The sequence below is a fragment of the Ictidomys tridecemlineatus genome, chromosome 2 (assembly GCF_052094955.1).
Source record: "Ictidomys tridecemlineatus isolate mIctTri1 chromosome 2, mIctTri1.hap1, whole genome shotgun sequence".
Lineage (NCBI taxonomy): Eukaryota > Metazoa > Chordata > Mammalia > Rodentia > Sciuridae > Ictidomys > Ictidomys tridecemlineatus.
The window spans coordinates 81,626,000-81,640,951 of NC_135478.1; the positions used below are offsets into that span (position 1 = coordinate 81,626,000).

The following is a 14,952-nucleotide window of genomic DNA, read 5'->3' on the forward strand; positions in this document are numbered from 1 at the left end:
TTCTTCCTTTAGCTTTCTTGGCTTTCTTCCATTATTCTTTGTTTTAATATAATTTAAACTTATTAACTTTTCAGGGTATTTTTCTAATATAACCATTTTAGGGCCACGCATTTTCTTCTAACTACTAGTCAGTTGTGCCCTATAAATTTTGATATTATAACTTGTTATAATTGTTCTACATGTTTAAAAATTTCTCCTGTGAATGATGAGTTACTTAGAAATGTGCATTTTAGTTTCCAAATTTTCATATTTTAAAATTATAAATATTTTTATTTTTTAAATACTAAAAAAAGTATGAGACATAAACCTGTAAGTGATAAAGCCAAGTGATGTAGTAAACACCCCTGAACCTGCTATCCAAACCAAGAAATAGAACTGTTCCTCCTCTATTCCTCTCCTTTCCTGCCCAATTGCTGACCTTCATTTCAGGACAATTTGAACAATAAGTATCTTTTCACCCTTGATGAATGGCAAAGATCTGGTTGTAGGGGGGTGAAAAAGAGGGATTCGACTCTAGAAAAAGGGAGTTTTGATGTGGAATCTGTAGGTACAGGCCTAAGCTAAGAGCATTTTCATTTATACTGGAATTGTCTTAAAATTCCTGTAGCAATTTCTATTACCTTTCCTCTCCTTTCCCTTATCCTGTCCTGCCCCCTTCTCCCAGGGGAAGGTTACAGAAGAATCTGTCTCTAGCTAAAGGCACATGTGTGCAAAACGTGGGTGCTATCAGGTGGATCCTGAGGCCTTCCCTGGATCCCAGCTACAGTGGTGTTTCAACCAGCAGACATTTGGTAACGTCTGAAGACATTTTTGATTGTCACAACTGGAGGGTGCTATAGTCATCTCATAGGTCCAGACCCTGATGCTGCCCATCATCCTGCAATATGCAGGACACCCTCTGCCCCACCACCACACCAAAGAACAAACTGGTCCAGATTGTCAGTAGGTCTGAGGTGGAGAGATCCTGCTCCAAACTGATGCTCCTCACCTAGTTTTGCTACAGAGCCAGGGTGCCCATGGGTGACTCTTTCTTTCTCTCTTTTCCCTTTGGCTTTGCAGATTGAGAATGGGCTCTGTATCTGTGCAGCCATGCCCAACAAAGTCGTCATCCTTCGCTACAACGAAAACCTCAGCAAGTACTGCATTCGGAAGGTGAGTTGCAGCCCTGCCATCCTGCTCTCCCAAGGATCCCACGTGGAGTGTTTGTGTCAGAGAGCAGCGTGTGCTCCTTCTATTCTGCCACCATTCAGCCTGGGGTCACCTCCCTAGAGAGTAAGACCTTTCTCTCTTGGAAGAGCCCAGAGCCACTCATAGCTGTGGTTGATAGTTTAGTCTGTGGGTTTATTGAGTGCCCATTGGCACCAAGGACTAAGCTGGCCATCCACAGTTTGCAGGACAGTTCTCCAGTGTTCAGGTAGGACAGTTGGAGCTAGGAGACAACCTAGGCTACAAAGTCAAGACCACGTCTGAAGTTCAGTTTCCCTAGTCTTTCCCTAGTATCATGCTGTTTCAGTTTCCCCTTCCCTCATCCCTGGTAGGTGGCCAGTCCATAGTCAGTGGTGATGATAGTGCTGGCGGGAGTTCCAACCGTAAGTTGAGGAAAATTGTCACAACGCATTATTGCTTTATGATTCCTGGCCACCGATTAGAACCCCTGGTGTTTTGACCACAGGATTGGCCTAAAAACAAATATAAATAATGAGCAAGCGGACAATTAAGGTAGGAATGCAGTGATTATGAAGACAGTAAGTACTACGTAATAGAGGTTTCTGTTAGAAACTTAGAAACCGGGGCTGGAGTTGTGGCTCGGTGGTAGAGCCCTTGCCTGGCATGTGTGAGACCCTGGGTTTGATCCTCAGCATTACACACATATAAATAAAATAAACGATCCATTGGCAACTAAAAAAAATGTTAAGAAAAAAAAGAAACTTAGCAGCCAGCAAAAGGAAGGAGACCATTCCTCACCACCCCTGTTAATAGTTGTGTAGTTTTCCAGTTTTCTCTCCAATAAGAACGAATTGTTAAAATTCTACCTTTTCATTGAAATAGCACTTCCGGCCCTGCCCCGCCTTTTGTCTGCAATTGGCTTTCTTTTCCAAAAAAGCCTGGTGTTGTGTAGAGTATCTGGAAAAGGGTAGCAGAGGGACTGCCGGCCATCCTGAGAGGCGTGAAGGGTGACAGTGTCAGCAGTTCTGGCAGCGACTACCTACAAAGCGTGGTTAGATGCTTCAGGCAGAAACAGAAGAGCAGAGGAGCCAGCTGTCCTGTGTCATCTCCTGTCCTTCTCTGCCCTTTGTCTCAGGAGATCGAGACCTCAGAGCCCTGCAGCTGCATCCACTTCACCAATTACAGTATCCTCATCGGAACCAACAAATTCTACGAAATTGACATGAAGCAGTACACGCTAGAGGGTAGGGCCAGTGCCCCCCCGCCACCTGCTGCGTGTCCCGGGCCTTGCAGGGTCAGAAAGCCCTCCTGAAGCCCACCTCCTACCTGCCTTTACAGAATTCCTGGACAAGAACGACCACTCCTTGGCACCTGCTGTGTTTGCTTCCTCTTCCAACAGCTTCCCCGTCTCCATCGTGCAGGTGAACGGGGCAGGGCAGCGAGAGGAGTACCTGCTGTGCTTCCACGGTGCGTCCTGCTTGCTCCTGTGGGGCTGGGAGCTAGGCCGGGGCCAGGCCTTGGGGACCTGGGGCAGGGCCTGCTGAGAGTACGGAGGGGTGTTGGTCCAGCACCTGAGGCCTCTGGGCTTCTCCTGCCCACCAGGCACACCCCCTCACATCCTCTGCACAGAGCAGCTCCATCTTTCCTTCTTTGTCCCTCGCTTGCTTGTTCTCTTTCCTTTCTCGTCCTCTGGCCGGCCTGTCTTCCTCCCTCCCTCTTTTTCTCCCTTCCCCTCTCTCTGTTGATATTTTCTTTACTTTTTAAAAATATTAAAAAATCTGGGTCCCCCCTGTTCCTGGGTCTCTGCCTCCTTGATCTCTGTACCCCCTTCCTTTCTCTTCCGCTTTCCCCCCACCGTTTCTTTTCCTACGCTCACCTCCCTTTTGTTTGATCCCTCTTTCTTTAATAAAATAAATACTATATTGTCATTTTAAATAAAACAAGGAGAGGGTCAGCAGGTCTTCAGGTTTTATTGATTCAGTTAAATATGGCCAGTTGTCCCTGGGATCTGTCCTCATTCTTGTGTCATGGTGTGTGTCCCCAATGCCCTCCACTCCTCTGATGCTGAAGCCCCATCTCTTGATGCCTTGCAGAATTTGGGGTGTTCGTGGATTCTTACGGAAGACGTAGCCGCACAGATGATCTCAAGTGGAGCCGCTTACCCTTGGCCTTTGGTGCGTGATGCATGGTGTGGGGGCTCCTGTTTTGCCAGAGCCTGTGTTATGGGAAAGAGTTGCAGGTGGAATTCTTTTTACCTTAAGTACTGTGTCATGCATTTCATCAGACACTGGACGCCATGTATAACAGTCACCTAAGTGAATGTACATGGCAGAAGATTCTGAGGCTTACTGAAGAATTGCCTAAGCCAGCTCCACCAGGCCACAGTTCAGCCTTGGAAAATATTTGTTAAGCTCTCATCGTAGAAAGAAGACCATTTGCTGTGGACTTATTTAAATCATTTCCAAACACTATGTAGTGTCCCACAGTATAGCCAAATACCTGCCAATATAACCAGTTCTAATTAGGCAGAGTGGTTAAGCCACATCCATACCTTTATAAGCATCAACAACACTGTAATGAACATCCTTGAACAAATATTTGTACACTTATCAAATAGTATCTCCAGATGACGGGTCCCTAAAAGTAGAGCTTCTGAGTCCAAGAGTAAACACCCGCGTACGTGCAAATATGCACACACACAACTTGTGTGAGTTTTCTGGAATATCATTTGGCTGAAATACCCTTTAAGGCCATTTTATTTATATATTACTGCATGATATGCCATTCCTAAACTTAGTGACCTAAAACAGCACATTGTCATTGCTCATGAGTCTGTGGTTTGGTTGGACACCTGTGCTCCACGTGTTGTTGACAGTCTCACACACACACACACACACACACACACACACACAGTAGGGACTTCCACTGGGGCTGGTGGCTGGAGGCCTCCTCAAAGAGTATGGACTTTCAGGCTGGCAGCCTTGGCACTGCCTCCACATTCTGGTTCAAGGGGTCACAGGGTCGGTGCACATTCACAGCAAGGGAACTGCGTGGGGATTTGAATCCTGGGAAGCATGACTGAGAGTCTATACCCACATACTGGTTTGCCCCAAGGAATAATAGTGAGAATCAACAGTGCCCATTATATCCTCTACAGTTTCAGTGGTACTATATAGAGAGATGAGTGACTTAATATAGAGATAGAATATTAAGACCAGAAATATCTAATTAGCTAAGTGCAATCTTTTTATTTTTTGACGATGTAGACAATTAGTTTAATAGTATACCATGAGAAGTCTTCCATGTTTCCTATTTGCTTTATTCTTTCTCTGTACTCCACTAAAGGAAGAAAAAATTTGAATCACTTATATTTCCAGTGCTTTTTGCAAATAATCTCATAAAATATATCCCCACCTTTATAAAATTATAAAATTTCATTGTGTATGTATATGTAGGGGTGTGTGTGTAAAGTGCTTAGAGGATAGAGTCCTGCAGTGGGGGAGTGCTAGATCAGAGGGGACCTCACAGCCAGGATTTAATTTTCCCTCTTTGAACCCTCCTCTGCCTTTGCTCCTCCTCCACGGTGCCTGGTGGCCATGCAGCCTACAGAGAACCCTATCTGTTTGTGACCCACTTCAACTCACTGGAAGTCATTGAGATCCAGGCACGCTCCTCGCTGGGGTAAGCACTGCGCCTCTGTGCTCTGAGAACTCCATCTTCAGGGGTGGGGGCAGGGTGCCAGGGAGGGGCAGGTGTTTCTTCCTCACCACTCCCCAGTGACTGCCAACTCTTGTCTGGAACTCTGTAGGACCCCTGCCCGAGCGTATCTGGAAATCCCGAACCCACGTTACCTGGGCCCTGCGATTTCCTCAGGAGCGATTTACCTGGCCTCCTCGTATCAGGATAAATTAAGGGTCATATGCTGCAAAGGAAACCTTGTGAAGGAGTCCGGCACCGACCACCACCGGGTCCCCTCCACCTCCCGCAGGTAACAGCTCACCCTCCTCCCTACTGGGGCTGACGTGCTGCTCTGAAAAGCCAAAGAAACTTGCTAAACTGGTTGAAGGTTTCTCGTCTCCATTCTGCCCTCAAGCACAAACCAATCATTTCTTGGAGGTCTGTGGCCCAGAAATGGCACAAGCCTTTATAAGCGTCTGGAGAATTAGGAAAGGACCGCTTGTAAAAGGAAAAGAGAGCCTTCCCATCTTTCTCTGGTGGGTGTTTCAGAGGTGCTTAGTTGGGAGCATGGATTGTGTTTCCCTGCTCGCAGATATTCTGCTGAGCTAGTGGTTGGCCACGTGGGAGACAGGCAGTGCGGAGTCGGCAAGGTGTGGTCCTCTCCGATGGGCTCAAAGCCTGGTGGGAGAGAGATGGGAGCAGTCAGGGGATCACAGCATAGGTTGAGGCTTTGGTGGGGTAGTTTAAGCACTAGGGAGGCTCAGGAGGGCCCTGCAGCCTGGACTTGGGGGCCTGGGAGAAGTGAGGCTGGGGGTGACAGTCAGGGAGGGCAGTGGAGTACACTGATAGGAGGAAAGCTGTGCCAAACAGAGGTGCAGGCCCAGAGGCGTGAAGCAGTGGGTGCGGGCCTGGGTTCCCAGCCTGTGTGGTGGCCTCCACGAATGCAGGACCTCCCCAACATGATCACACTGATATTCTTCTTAAATTTCATTCATTTCATAATTTTTGAATTGTTGATCCAATCCCAGGGTGTAGAATGCAAAGGACTGAGAAAGGCACATGACAGCACAAAATCTCTGCTGGATCTGTCATGCCTCTCAACTCTCCCCAGCCCCCACCACTTAGGTCCCCATCTAGGAAGGGACCCATGTTTTAAGTTTTTGTGTTTTTACTTAGAAATCTTTTGTACATATCCAAGCATATGTGTGTACAATTCTCTTTTTAAAAATAACACTGTGTATTAGTCTATTTTCTGTTATTGTAATGGAGCACCCATGCTGGGTAGTGCTTCATTACACTATGGACAAGAAGCTGGCCTCAAACTTAAGATCCTTCTGCCTCAGCCCCAGAGTTGCTGGGAATTACAGGCATGTACCACCATGCTCGGCTCTTTGTTCTTTTTAAAAATATTTTTAGTGGTAGATGGACACAATACCTTTATTTAATTAATTTATTTTTATGTGGTGCTGAGGATCAAACCCAGTGCCTCACCAGTGCTAAGCAAGAGCTCTGCCACTGAGCCCCAGCCCCGGCTCACGGTCCTGTCCAGGGTTGAAGGCCCCTCCCCAGGGATCCACCTGTGTGTACTATGATTGAATTATTTTACTATCCTCTTGATACCTCATGATGGGGATGAAATTTCCACACATGAACCCTCAAACCATAGCACATTCTTCCCCCACCCTTCTTATTCTTTTTTAATTTTTTTGATGCTGGGGATTGAATCTAGGGATGCTTTAGCACTGAGCTACATCCCCAGCCTTTTTCATTTTGAGATATGGTTTTGGTAAATTGCTGAGGCTGGCCTCAAACTTAAGATCCTCCTGCCTCAGCCCCAGAGATGCTGGGAATTGCAGGCATGTACCACCATGCTATGCTCTTTGTTCTTTTTAAAAATATTTTTAGTGGTAGATGGACACAATACCTTTATTTAATTAATTTATTTTTATGTGGTACTGAGGATCGAACCCAGTGCCTCACCAGTGCTAAGCAAGAGCTCTGCCACTGAGCCCCAGCCCCAGCCCCAGCCCTTCTACATGTCTGGTCAGTGTGGTTCTGTTTGTTGGCAAGTACTGGGGATCCAGCCCAGGTTCTCTTGTGTGCTGGGCGGGCTCTACCTGCCCTCATAAGCATAGTTTTAATCCCAGGAGCTTGCCAAGAATCCACAAGTTATAATAACCAGGTGCTTCCTGATGCCTCCAGAGTGACCACTCAGTGGTCCACTATCTTCCCCTGAAATATCTAGATCCTCCTTAAGTGCTTTCCAAGTCATGCCAGAAACAAGTCAAAATATTGCAATTAGATCCCCTCTCATTGCCTCTTAGATGGCAGGACACCTTGCTTTCAAGACCCTACGTTTCCCAGTAAGGAGTTGCTTACTCTGTGGTTGAAAATGGTTGCAGTATCTGTGAACAGGGATGAAAAATAATGTGTATGGTTCCCTGGGGTCCCCGGGCGTGTCTGGAGAGCCAGCAGTCAGTCTTGGTTGTCTCCCACCTTAAGGAACAGTCCTTTTGCTGCCTACTGCTCTGGGCAGGTCAGAATGCACAAGGCTGCTTGGCGGGTGTGATTCACTGCAGGCCTCATTTTCCTGGTCTGTTTGGCAGAGCAAAAAACATAACTCTTTGCAAAACACATAAAATGGATGTGGAAGATCATTGGTCGTTAATGGCTATGTAGATGGAAGACTGCCTGCTCAGCTTGCAATGATGAGTGTTTCCTTCCTCCCATTCATCTCGGCTGCCGTCCTCCCTGGGCCAGCCTGCTTTCCCTGGGCACTGAGCGCCCTCACGCTGCTCTATGATGGCCCTCTGATTTCTCTGCCATTACAGTAGGCTTCATGTAGTTCTCCTCTTGGAGTGTATTTGTTATTTGTCTTCATATCTCAGAGCTGTATGGCTAGATGTGCACATGAACCTTGATTTCAAGATGTAGGAATCTGAATGTCACTGCTTCTCAGACACCACAGGGGTGTGGGCCTTCTGGGCACTGTCTGAGTCCCCAGTTAGAGCCCCTGGGAAGCAAGAGAGACATGAAGCTATTCACAGTGAACTGACCATGGTGAGGTGGCCTCTGCTCACTCTCTCCCTGTGCATCTGGATCTGGCTTCTTCAGAGGTCGTTAGGCCAGGGATGTGCTGAAGGCCTCATGTGGAACTTCCAGGCTCGGCCCAGGGTGGGGGGTTGGGGGGGCGCAGCCCGGATTGATTGTTCAGAAAGCCCCGTGGAGCCGGGTTGTGGCTCAGTGGGAGAGTACTTGCCTGAAGTGTACGAGGCTCTGGGCTTGATCCCCACCCCTAATAAAGGCCCCAGCGTTTTCAACTGTTCTGTCATCGGCCACTGGCCTCTGGGGGCGATGCTCGGTGAGCTGGCTGGACTGTGGTCGCCCTGCTCGGCCTCCTGACTTGTGTCGGCCTGCCACTGCATCCCATGACCTTACTGCCATGACTTAGAACCATCCACATCTGCAGCAGGTGCCACAAAGACTCGTGGAAAGCCACCTACAGGAAGAGGTGACCCAAAACCAGACTTAGGTGTGGGACAGGTTATGGCAGCTGACAGTGACCAGCACAGGATTTCTGAAAACTGTTCCTTTGCACTGAGGCCCTTGTGGGTCCCTGACTTCTGGGTCGTAGCAGGCTTAACCCCAAAGGAAGGCTTTCTTCTGTCCCTTCCCAGCTCTGGAGGGCACTATGGCAGCAGGGTGTAGTGGGGATCATGACGTCACACTGACCTGGTTTGGAATCCAGCACAGGCAAGCACCTCGCTGCCCTGTGTCTCCATTTCTTGCCTGTTCAGTGAGGGTCCTGCTTGCTTCCGGCTCCCCCCAGGCTGCTGTGATCCAACAGGATGAGGGGGTCGCACACAGGAAGAGATTCGGCACAGGGCCCGCACAGGAGGCGTGGCCTGAACTGGGGCCAGGAAGCTTGGCTTCCTGTTGTGGTAGCTGCTGCCTTCCCTGTCCTCACTGCCCAGACACAAGAAGCAGAAGGTCCGGGCTCCAGGCCTGGCCTTTTTCTAAACAGTAGTGGTGACGTTGAGGTGTGGGGCCACAGAGTAGAAGGGGGACCCCCTTTGGGGATTGTGACTCCCCAGCTCCCCGCCCCCTTCTCTTCTTGCCAGCAGCCCCAACAAGCGAGGCCCACCGACGTACAACGAGCACATCACCAAGCGCGTGGCCTCCAGCCCGGCACCACCCGAAGGCCCCAGCCACCCCCGAGAGCCAAGCACACCCCACCGCTACCGCGAGGGGCGGACAGAGCTACGCAGGGACAAGTCTCCTGGCCGCCCCCTGGAGCGCGAGAAGTCCCCAGGCCGCATGCTTAGCACGCGGAGGGAGCGGTCCCCTGGGAGGCTGTTTGAAGACAGCAGCAGGGGCCGGCTGCCTGTGGGAGCTGTGAGGACCCCACTGTCCCAGGTCAACAAGGTGAGGCGACATCCTGAGGCCTGCATGTCTGTCACAAGGTCCAGAGGTGTGACCTTAGGTGCTGAGGTCACTACTGTTACTCAGGTTTTGTAAGGTACTTGGGTTGGTGAGGAGAGTGTACTGTTTTGAAGAAGGTGCTGCCCGGGCAGATAGGGGGTGTGGTAAGCGTGAGGGTGGCTGTGTGGCTGTGTAGGATGTCCTCAAGTGGGAGTTGCTCCAGGGCGGGACTGTTCCCCTCCCAGGAGGCAAGTGTCAACAGCTCCAGAGCTTTGAGGGGTGTTCTGTGTGAATAAGTGTGTGTGTGTGTGTGTGTCCCCATTAAACACAAATGATAATGTGTTGTACAAAATGTTCTTTGCACAAGATTCCCCCCCCCCCCAAGAAGGCTACATAGAAACTCAGCAGGGTTGCCCTTCTAGAACTTTGAAGTTTAAAAAATTTTTAAATCATGTGCATGCATTATCTACAGGAGGAAGACTGGGGTTCCCACAAGCAGGACAGGCCCGTGCTTGCTGCCTCTCTGCAGGCCAGCCTGATCCAGGAGCCTGCTCTGCATGGCTGAGCAACCTTTTTGTCCCCCTTTCTGCATGATGTTCTCCTCCTAATGTCATCTGCAGTTCACTGTTGGCACCTCTGCAGACAAAGGAGGAAAAACCATTTTTTCAGATTGCTTCTCACTTGTCAGTAAACTTGGCTGTGTGTGTTGTCAGTGCACATGTGCACCTCAGGAGAATTTCACAGCTCTGCAAATGTCTAGGTGACTGTCACCCCCTTGCCACCCTAGTTGAAGGGCTGGCTCTGCGTGTGGGGGCTGCCCTGCACTACCCTCACTGCTGGCCACCAGAGGGACAGACCAGGCACTCCAAATACCTGTTTAGATGGTGCAGAGTGAGCCCAACAGGTCCTGGCTGCGCATGACTAACGCCCTTCTCATTTTTACTTTGCTTGTAGGTCTGGGACCAGTCCTCAGTATAAATCTCAGCCAGAAAAAACAAAACAAAACAAAACAACTCCTCATCTCAGTCTGCAGGAAAACACCAAACACACTATGGAACTCCACTGCAGGGGACCCCAGCACCTATCTGCTCAGCCACCCACGGCACAGCTGGGCACAGCCCTGCCTCGGCTCGGACACCCCTGTCTCCAGAGGTGCAGGTGGCCGGGGCTCTTGAGAGCTGTCATTGCTTGGGGCCTCCTCCAGGCACCTTCCTGCAGTCACCCTCTTTGCACTTTGTTACTCTTTCAAGCATTCATAAACTTTTGTACCTAGCTCTAGCCTGTACCAGTTCATCAGAGGAAACCAACCGGAACACTAACTGTGGTTAGAATCCTAATTAGCTACTTTAAGATCCTGGGGTTGGTTGGTTTTTCTTTTTGGTATTCTCCTTTGTTTCTTCTTTTTCTTCTTCTTCTTCTTCTTTTTTTTTTTTTAAAGACAACAGAATTCTTAATAGATTTGAATAGCAGTGTATTTCCTGTTGTAGTCATTTTTAGCTAGATCACACCATCAGGTCTCTGCCACTGAAACGTAGTGTAGAAGAGTCCCCGTTGTTCCGCTAATCTCCCACGTTCCTGTTGCTTCATTCTCGTTCCAGTCCATTTTCATAGATGGCCCTGCTTTATGTAGGGTGACATCGTAGCCAAATGTTTACTGTTCTCATTGCCTTTTATGGCCTTGACGACTTCCCCTCCCACCAGCTGAGAATGTACGGAGGTCATCGGGCCTCAGCTTGGAGGCAGTGACCTGGGGCCAAGGGACCTCACCGAGCTTTCCTTCCTCGACCCCCAGTGTCATCCCCAGCCTGCTGTCCCCGCTTACCATGTAGCTTTGGCCAGGAAAGCATGCAATAGACTTGCTCTGAGCCCAGCATTAATGGGTCTTGGGGTTGGGGTCTTGGGTTGGGAGGGGACTGTCCTTGATGGCGTGTTGCTCCCCACTCTGGGATGGGGAGGAGACCCGTCCAGGAGCTCTGCATGGCGGTTCACTGCATGTGCTGCCCCCTGACCTGGCTGACCCCTTTGGGTTGCGCTGCCAATGTGTTGATGCCATCCCATAGCTCCCGCTGAATCGAGACCCTCTGCCGACTTGCCAACAACTGGCCACAACAAGCTGCAGTCTGTAGCACTGAACAAACAAAACGCTCAAGCCTTACGACCAGAGAAGGACTTCAGCAAACCGCCCCCCACTCGGTTTCCCCTCTGACCCTCACGCTCCCCCGCCGACTTCCTCACGGATGACTGTGTTCACACAAAATCCAGCACGGTTCTACCCTGAAACTGTGACTTCTCAAATGAGCCTTTGCCTAGGGCTAGACCTAAGACCAGGATGTTAGAGAGAAGCCGCAGCTCAACTCTTCCAGCCCCACTGGGTTGGCTGGTCCTCCCTAGGTGCAGTGCGGCGCCCCCTATTTCTCTCTGCCTTCTTTCAGAGGGCTGAGTTCCTGGCAACTGATATGGAACCAACCTAGAGGCTTTGCAGTTGGCAAGCTAACTAGCGGCCTTATTTCTGCCTTTAATCTCCCACAAGGCCTCTCCTGCTTTGGATTCTCCATGACTCTTAGGCATGCCTCAAAACCAAGGCACATCCTAGGTGGGCTGAAGGTAGACCTGTTTCCACCGCAGCAGGTGAACGTGACCGTGTTTTCAACCCATGTGTCCATAGTTCAAGTCACTTTCCAGATTGCAACCTGGCCCAAATATCGGCTCCTTCCTGCTCGTCTCTTAACCTAAGTGCTTTCTTGTTTGAACCACCCATGAACCTCCGTGTTGAAGCCCATTGGCAAGTGTCCTGCTGCTGTGTTTTATGTGTTGCTTGGGATCATATTCTCTCCCCGCTCCCCTAGGGCAGATCTGACCGAATGTTTGCTGAAGTTTTTGTCTCTTGGTCCACAAGTATTTGGAAAGGTCACTGATAATTGGTCTTTCAGTCTTGGCATTTCATTTAGGATCTCCATGAGAAAAAGGGCATCACAAGCCCTGAAAAATGTATATTGTGTGTCTCATTTGTGAAATGCTTCCTGCTATATAGAACTAGCTCAAAAGACTGTACATATTTACAAGAAACTTTATATTCGTAAAAAAAAAAAAAGGAAATTGAATTGGTTTCTACTTTTTTATTGTAAAAGGTGCATTTTTCAACACTTACTTTTGGTTTCAACGGTGGTAGTTATGGACAGCCATCTTCATCAGAGGGTTGGGCGCTCCATGTGTCCACCAAGATGCCAGCAGGAAATATCGAAACATGAAATTGCAGTCAAAAGCTTATTAGTATAAATAAGATTCTAGGTCTCCAAAAGTACAGGCTTTTTCTTCATTACCTTTTTTATTCAGAATAAGGATGAGAACATAAGGAACAATTCAAGATCCACCTTGAGAGGGATGAACTTTGTTGTTAACAATAGTGAAATAAAGCAATGATCTAAAAATGTTTGCTTTGGTGCAATGACCTCATCTTTTCTTGACAGAAACCATAAAAAAAAAAAAAAAAAAACATCGCCAGTGTCTGCATTGGCTTACTTCATGACCTGGGGCCTTCCTGGCTCTATGGGAGGTTTCTAGGTGGCAGGAGGCACATGGTGACGAGCATATCCTGCTTTCCTGGAATCAAGAGCTCAGGGGCTTCTCTTCCAAAGCACACCATCGTGAAGTTTGGTCAGTACTTCCAGGGAACCAGGAATGGGTTATTAAGATCATTTTGAAGAACTGCAGAACCGGAAAACTCTGTAAGCAGTCTAGTAGGCCATGTTAAAAGGATTTCTCAAGAATGGATCACTCATAACACAGCCAAACAGGAAAGCAGGTCAACTTGATTTCTCTCATCCATTATGAGGTCACCAGAAATTTAATAATGTATGTGTCTTTGGAGGAAGCAGTTTAGATCAAGGTAACTAAAAATGTAAATACTTCTGTTTTTAACTAAATCCATTTTTAGTCTGCAAGGTGAATTTCCTCTGCTGCTTTGTTATATAACTAGCTAGATATAGAAAAACATTGGTTTTGGCAATGGTGGTATATATATTTTCATGGTTCCTGTTGTTTTTAGTCTTTGATCTTATTTTCTAATCAGGCAATCTTACCATAATCAAAATTTGACATGCAGGGTTATGTCTGATGGCTTGTAATGCCATATCGGCAATATTGTTCCTCTTTTCTGTTTTTACTGTTGGGCATAAAAATTGGCCACAAGATCATAATTATAAGAATGAAAATAATTCACAGGATGAAGAAATGAAATGTTAGAAGCTTTATTTCCTTCTAATGTTAAATACTAACCAACCATTTCAGTTATTGTTCTGAGAATTCTTGGCAGACACAGACTTTTTAAAAGCTAAGTAAACATGTTTTGGTTCCAAAAGAAACACACCAAGATACCTTCTGTGACTCTAAGGAACAACCTCAAAGAAACAACCAGAAAATGAGGCCCAGCCCTCCCTGCTGCCATTCCTGTTTCTTATGCACAAAATCAGATGTTGTGTTTTCTGTGCTTACAACTTAATTTTCATGCTTATGACTTCAATCCATGCTGTAGATTTTTACCATAGTTGGAATGACTTGGCTTTTAGACGACATGTGTGCATGTCCTTAACTTCGTTTCCTCCTGAAGACCACTATAGTTGTTCCAGGGCTCAAGTGTCCCCACTAATTTGCTGGTCAAGAGAAGTGTTAGGGACGGATTCCTCTGAAGTTGGATGATTTGATGTGTAAAGATTACATCAAATACACAGGAAATTTCATAACCGGAAAGCTTTTGGACACTTAGGCCAAAGAGAGATGATTTGTTTAATGGGGCCCAAGAGCTGGTCTGTCTTCAGAAGTGGGCCTCTGTAATGTGATTGGCTTTAGAAACACTTGGATGCAGACTTAAGGGTGGGTCCACAGGGGTGGGGCCAGCCAAGCTTTCATTCCTAAGGTGACAGTTGAACTGGCTTGTTCCTGTGGTTCTCAGCCAGGGAAATTGTGCTTCCTTTCCCCAGAGACCACTTGACAATGTCTGAAGACAGTTTTGGTTGTTACAATAAGTGGGTGGGGCACTACTAGTGCCCAAAGGGCAGAGGTCAGGGCTGCTGCTAAACATCATTCCAAGCACCGGGGAGCCCTCACCCTCCAACCACAAAGAAAGATTTGGCCACAAGTGTCAGAGGTGCCAAAGTTGGGAAACCTTGTCTGTCCTAGTTGGTTTAGTCGCATTTCTTTTTTAGCAGTTTAAATATTTGCAGCTAATGGCCAGAGCAAGGGATTATGGCTCTAGGCACTCAGTGTTTACAGGAAAAAAGTGTTTTGTCATTTGCTTAATCAAATGTTGAAACTTGATTTTCCTGAAGCCTGGGAGGATGGGGCTAATGGAAATAGAGTGAGCGGTGACCATTCTTCCCCATCCAGTCAATGATTAATGGAATTCTGTTTGGCCTCAAGGGGTTGTTTGAGGAAAGGACTTTGAAAATGACTTTGCTACTTTAATGACTCAGGCTGCTTTAGAGAGCCACCAAACAGGATGGATGAAGTGGAGCCAGAGTGCACAGAACTGAGGCTGGCTGCTGCGCTCTTGTTGGCTGTTGAGTTTGCAGATGGAAGATCCCTCTGGGGGCAGTGGGGACACCCAGGGCTGCCTCATCTGAAAAAGGCCCTTCAGTTGTATGAGGAGCAAGAAAAAGACAGCATAGTCAAGGGAGCCAACCCTGAGGG

General features: G+C 47.9%; 1 protein-coding gene and 1 long non-coding RNA gene across 12 annotated transcripts in view; one reads left to right on the plus strand and one right to left on the minus strand.

Annotated features, from left to right (window-relative positions):
- Cit (citron rho-interacting serine/threonine kinase) overlaps positions 1 to 12,699 on the plus strand; it is a 157,735-nt gene extending 145,036 nt beyond the window's left edge. For 8 of the 11 annotated variants that reach the window (XM_078039028.1, XM_078039030.1, XM_078039031.1 and 5 more), the window contains 8 exons: positions 1,060 to 1,152; positions 2,303 to 2,411; positions 2,506 to 2,634; positions 3,261 to 3,341; positions 4,770 to 4,848; positions 4,976 to 5,155; positions 8,967 to 9,270; positions 10,222 to 12,699. In XM_078039028.1, coding sequence (XP_077895154.1) covers positions 1,060 to 1,152; positions 2,303 to 2,411; positions 2,506 to 2,634; positions 3,261 to 3,341; positions 4,770 to 4,848; positions 4,976 to 5,155; positions 8,967 to 9,270; positions 10,222 to 10,245 — 999 coding nt within the window. In that variant the 3' untranslated portion in view covers positions 10,246 to 12,699. The remainder of the gene's footprint in view (positions 1 to 1,059; positions 1,153 to 2,302; positions 2,412 to 2,505; positions 2,635 to 3,260; positions 3,342 to 4,769; positions 4,849 to 4,975; positions 5,156 to 8,966; positions 9,271 to 10,221) is intronic. The other 3 variants (XM_078039029.1, XM_078039038.1, XM_078039036.1) reach the window with 1 other exon arrangement.
- Positions 3,122 to 8,976, minus strand: LOC144375194 (uncharacterized). Its single transcript, XR_013434683.1, has 2 exons — positions 8,578 to 8,976; positions 3,122 to 3,382 (listed from the first exon to the last, which is right to left on the minus strand). It is a non-coding gene; the product is annotated as an uncharacterized LOC144375194 (long non-coding RNA).
- Positions 12,700 to 14,952: the final 2,253 nt, after the last annotated feature.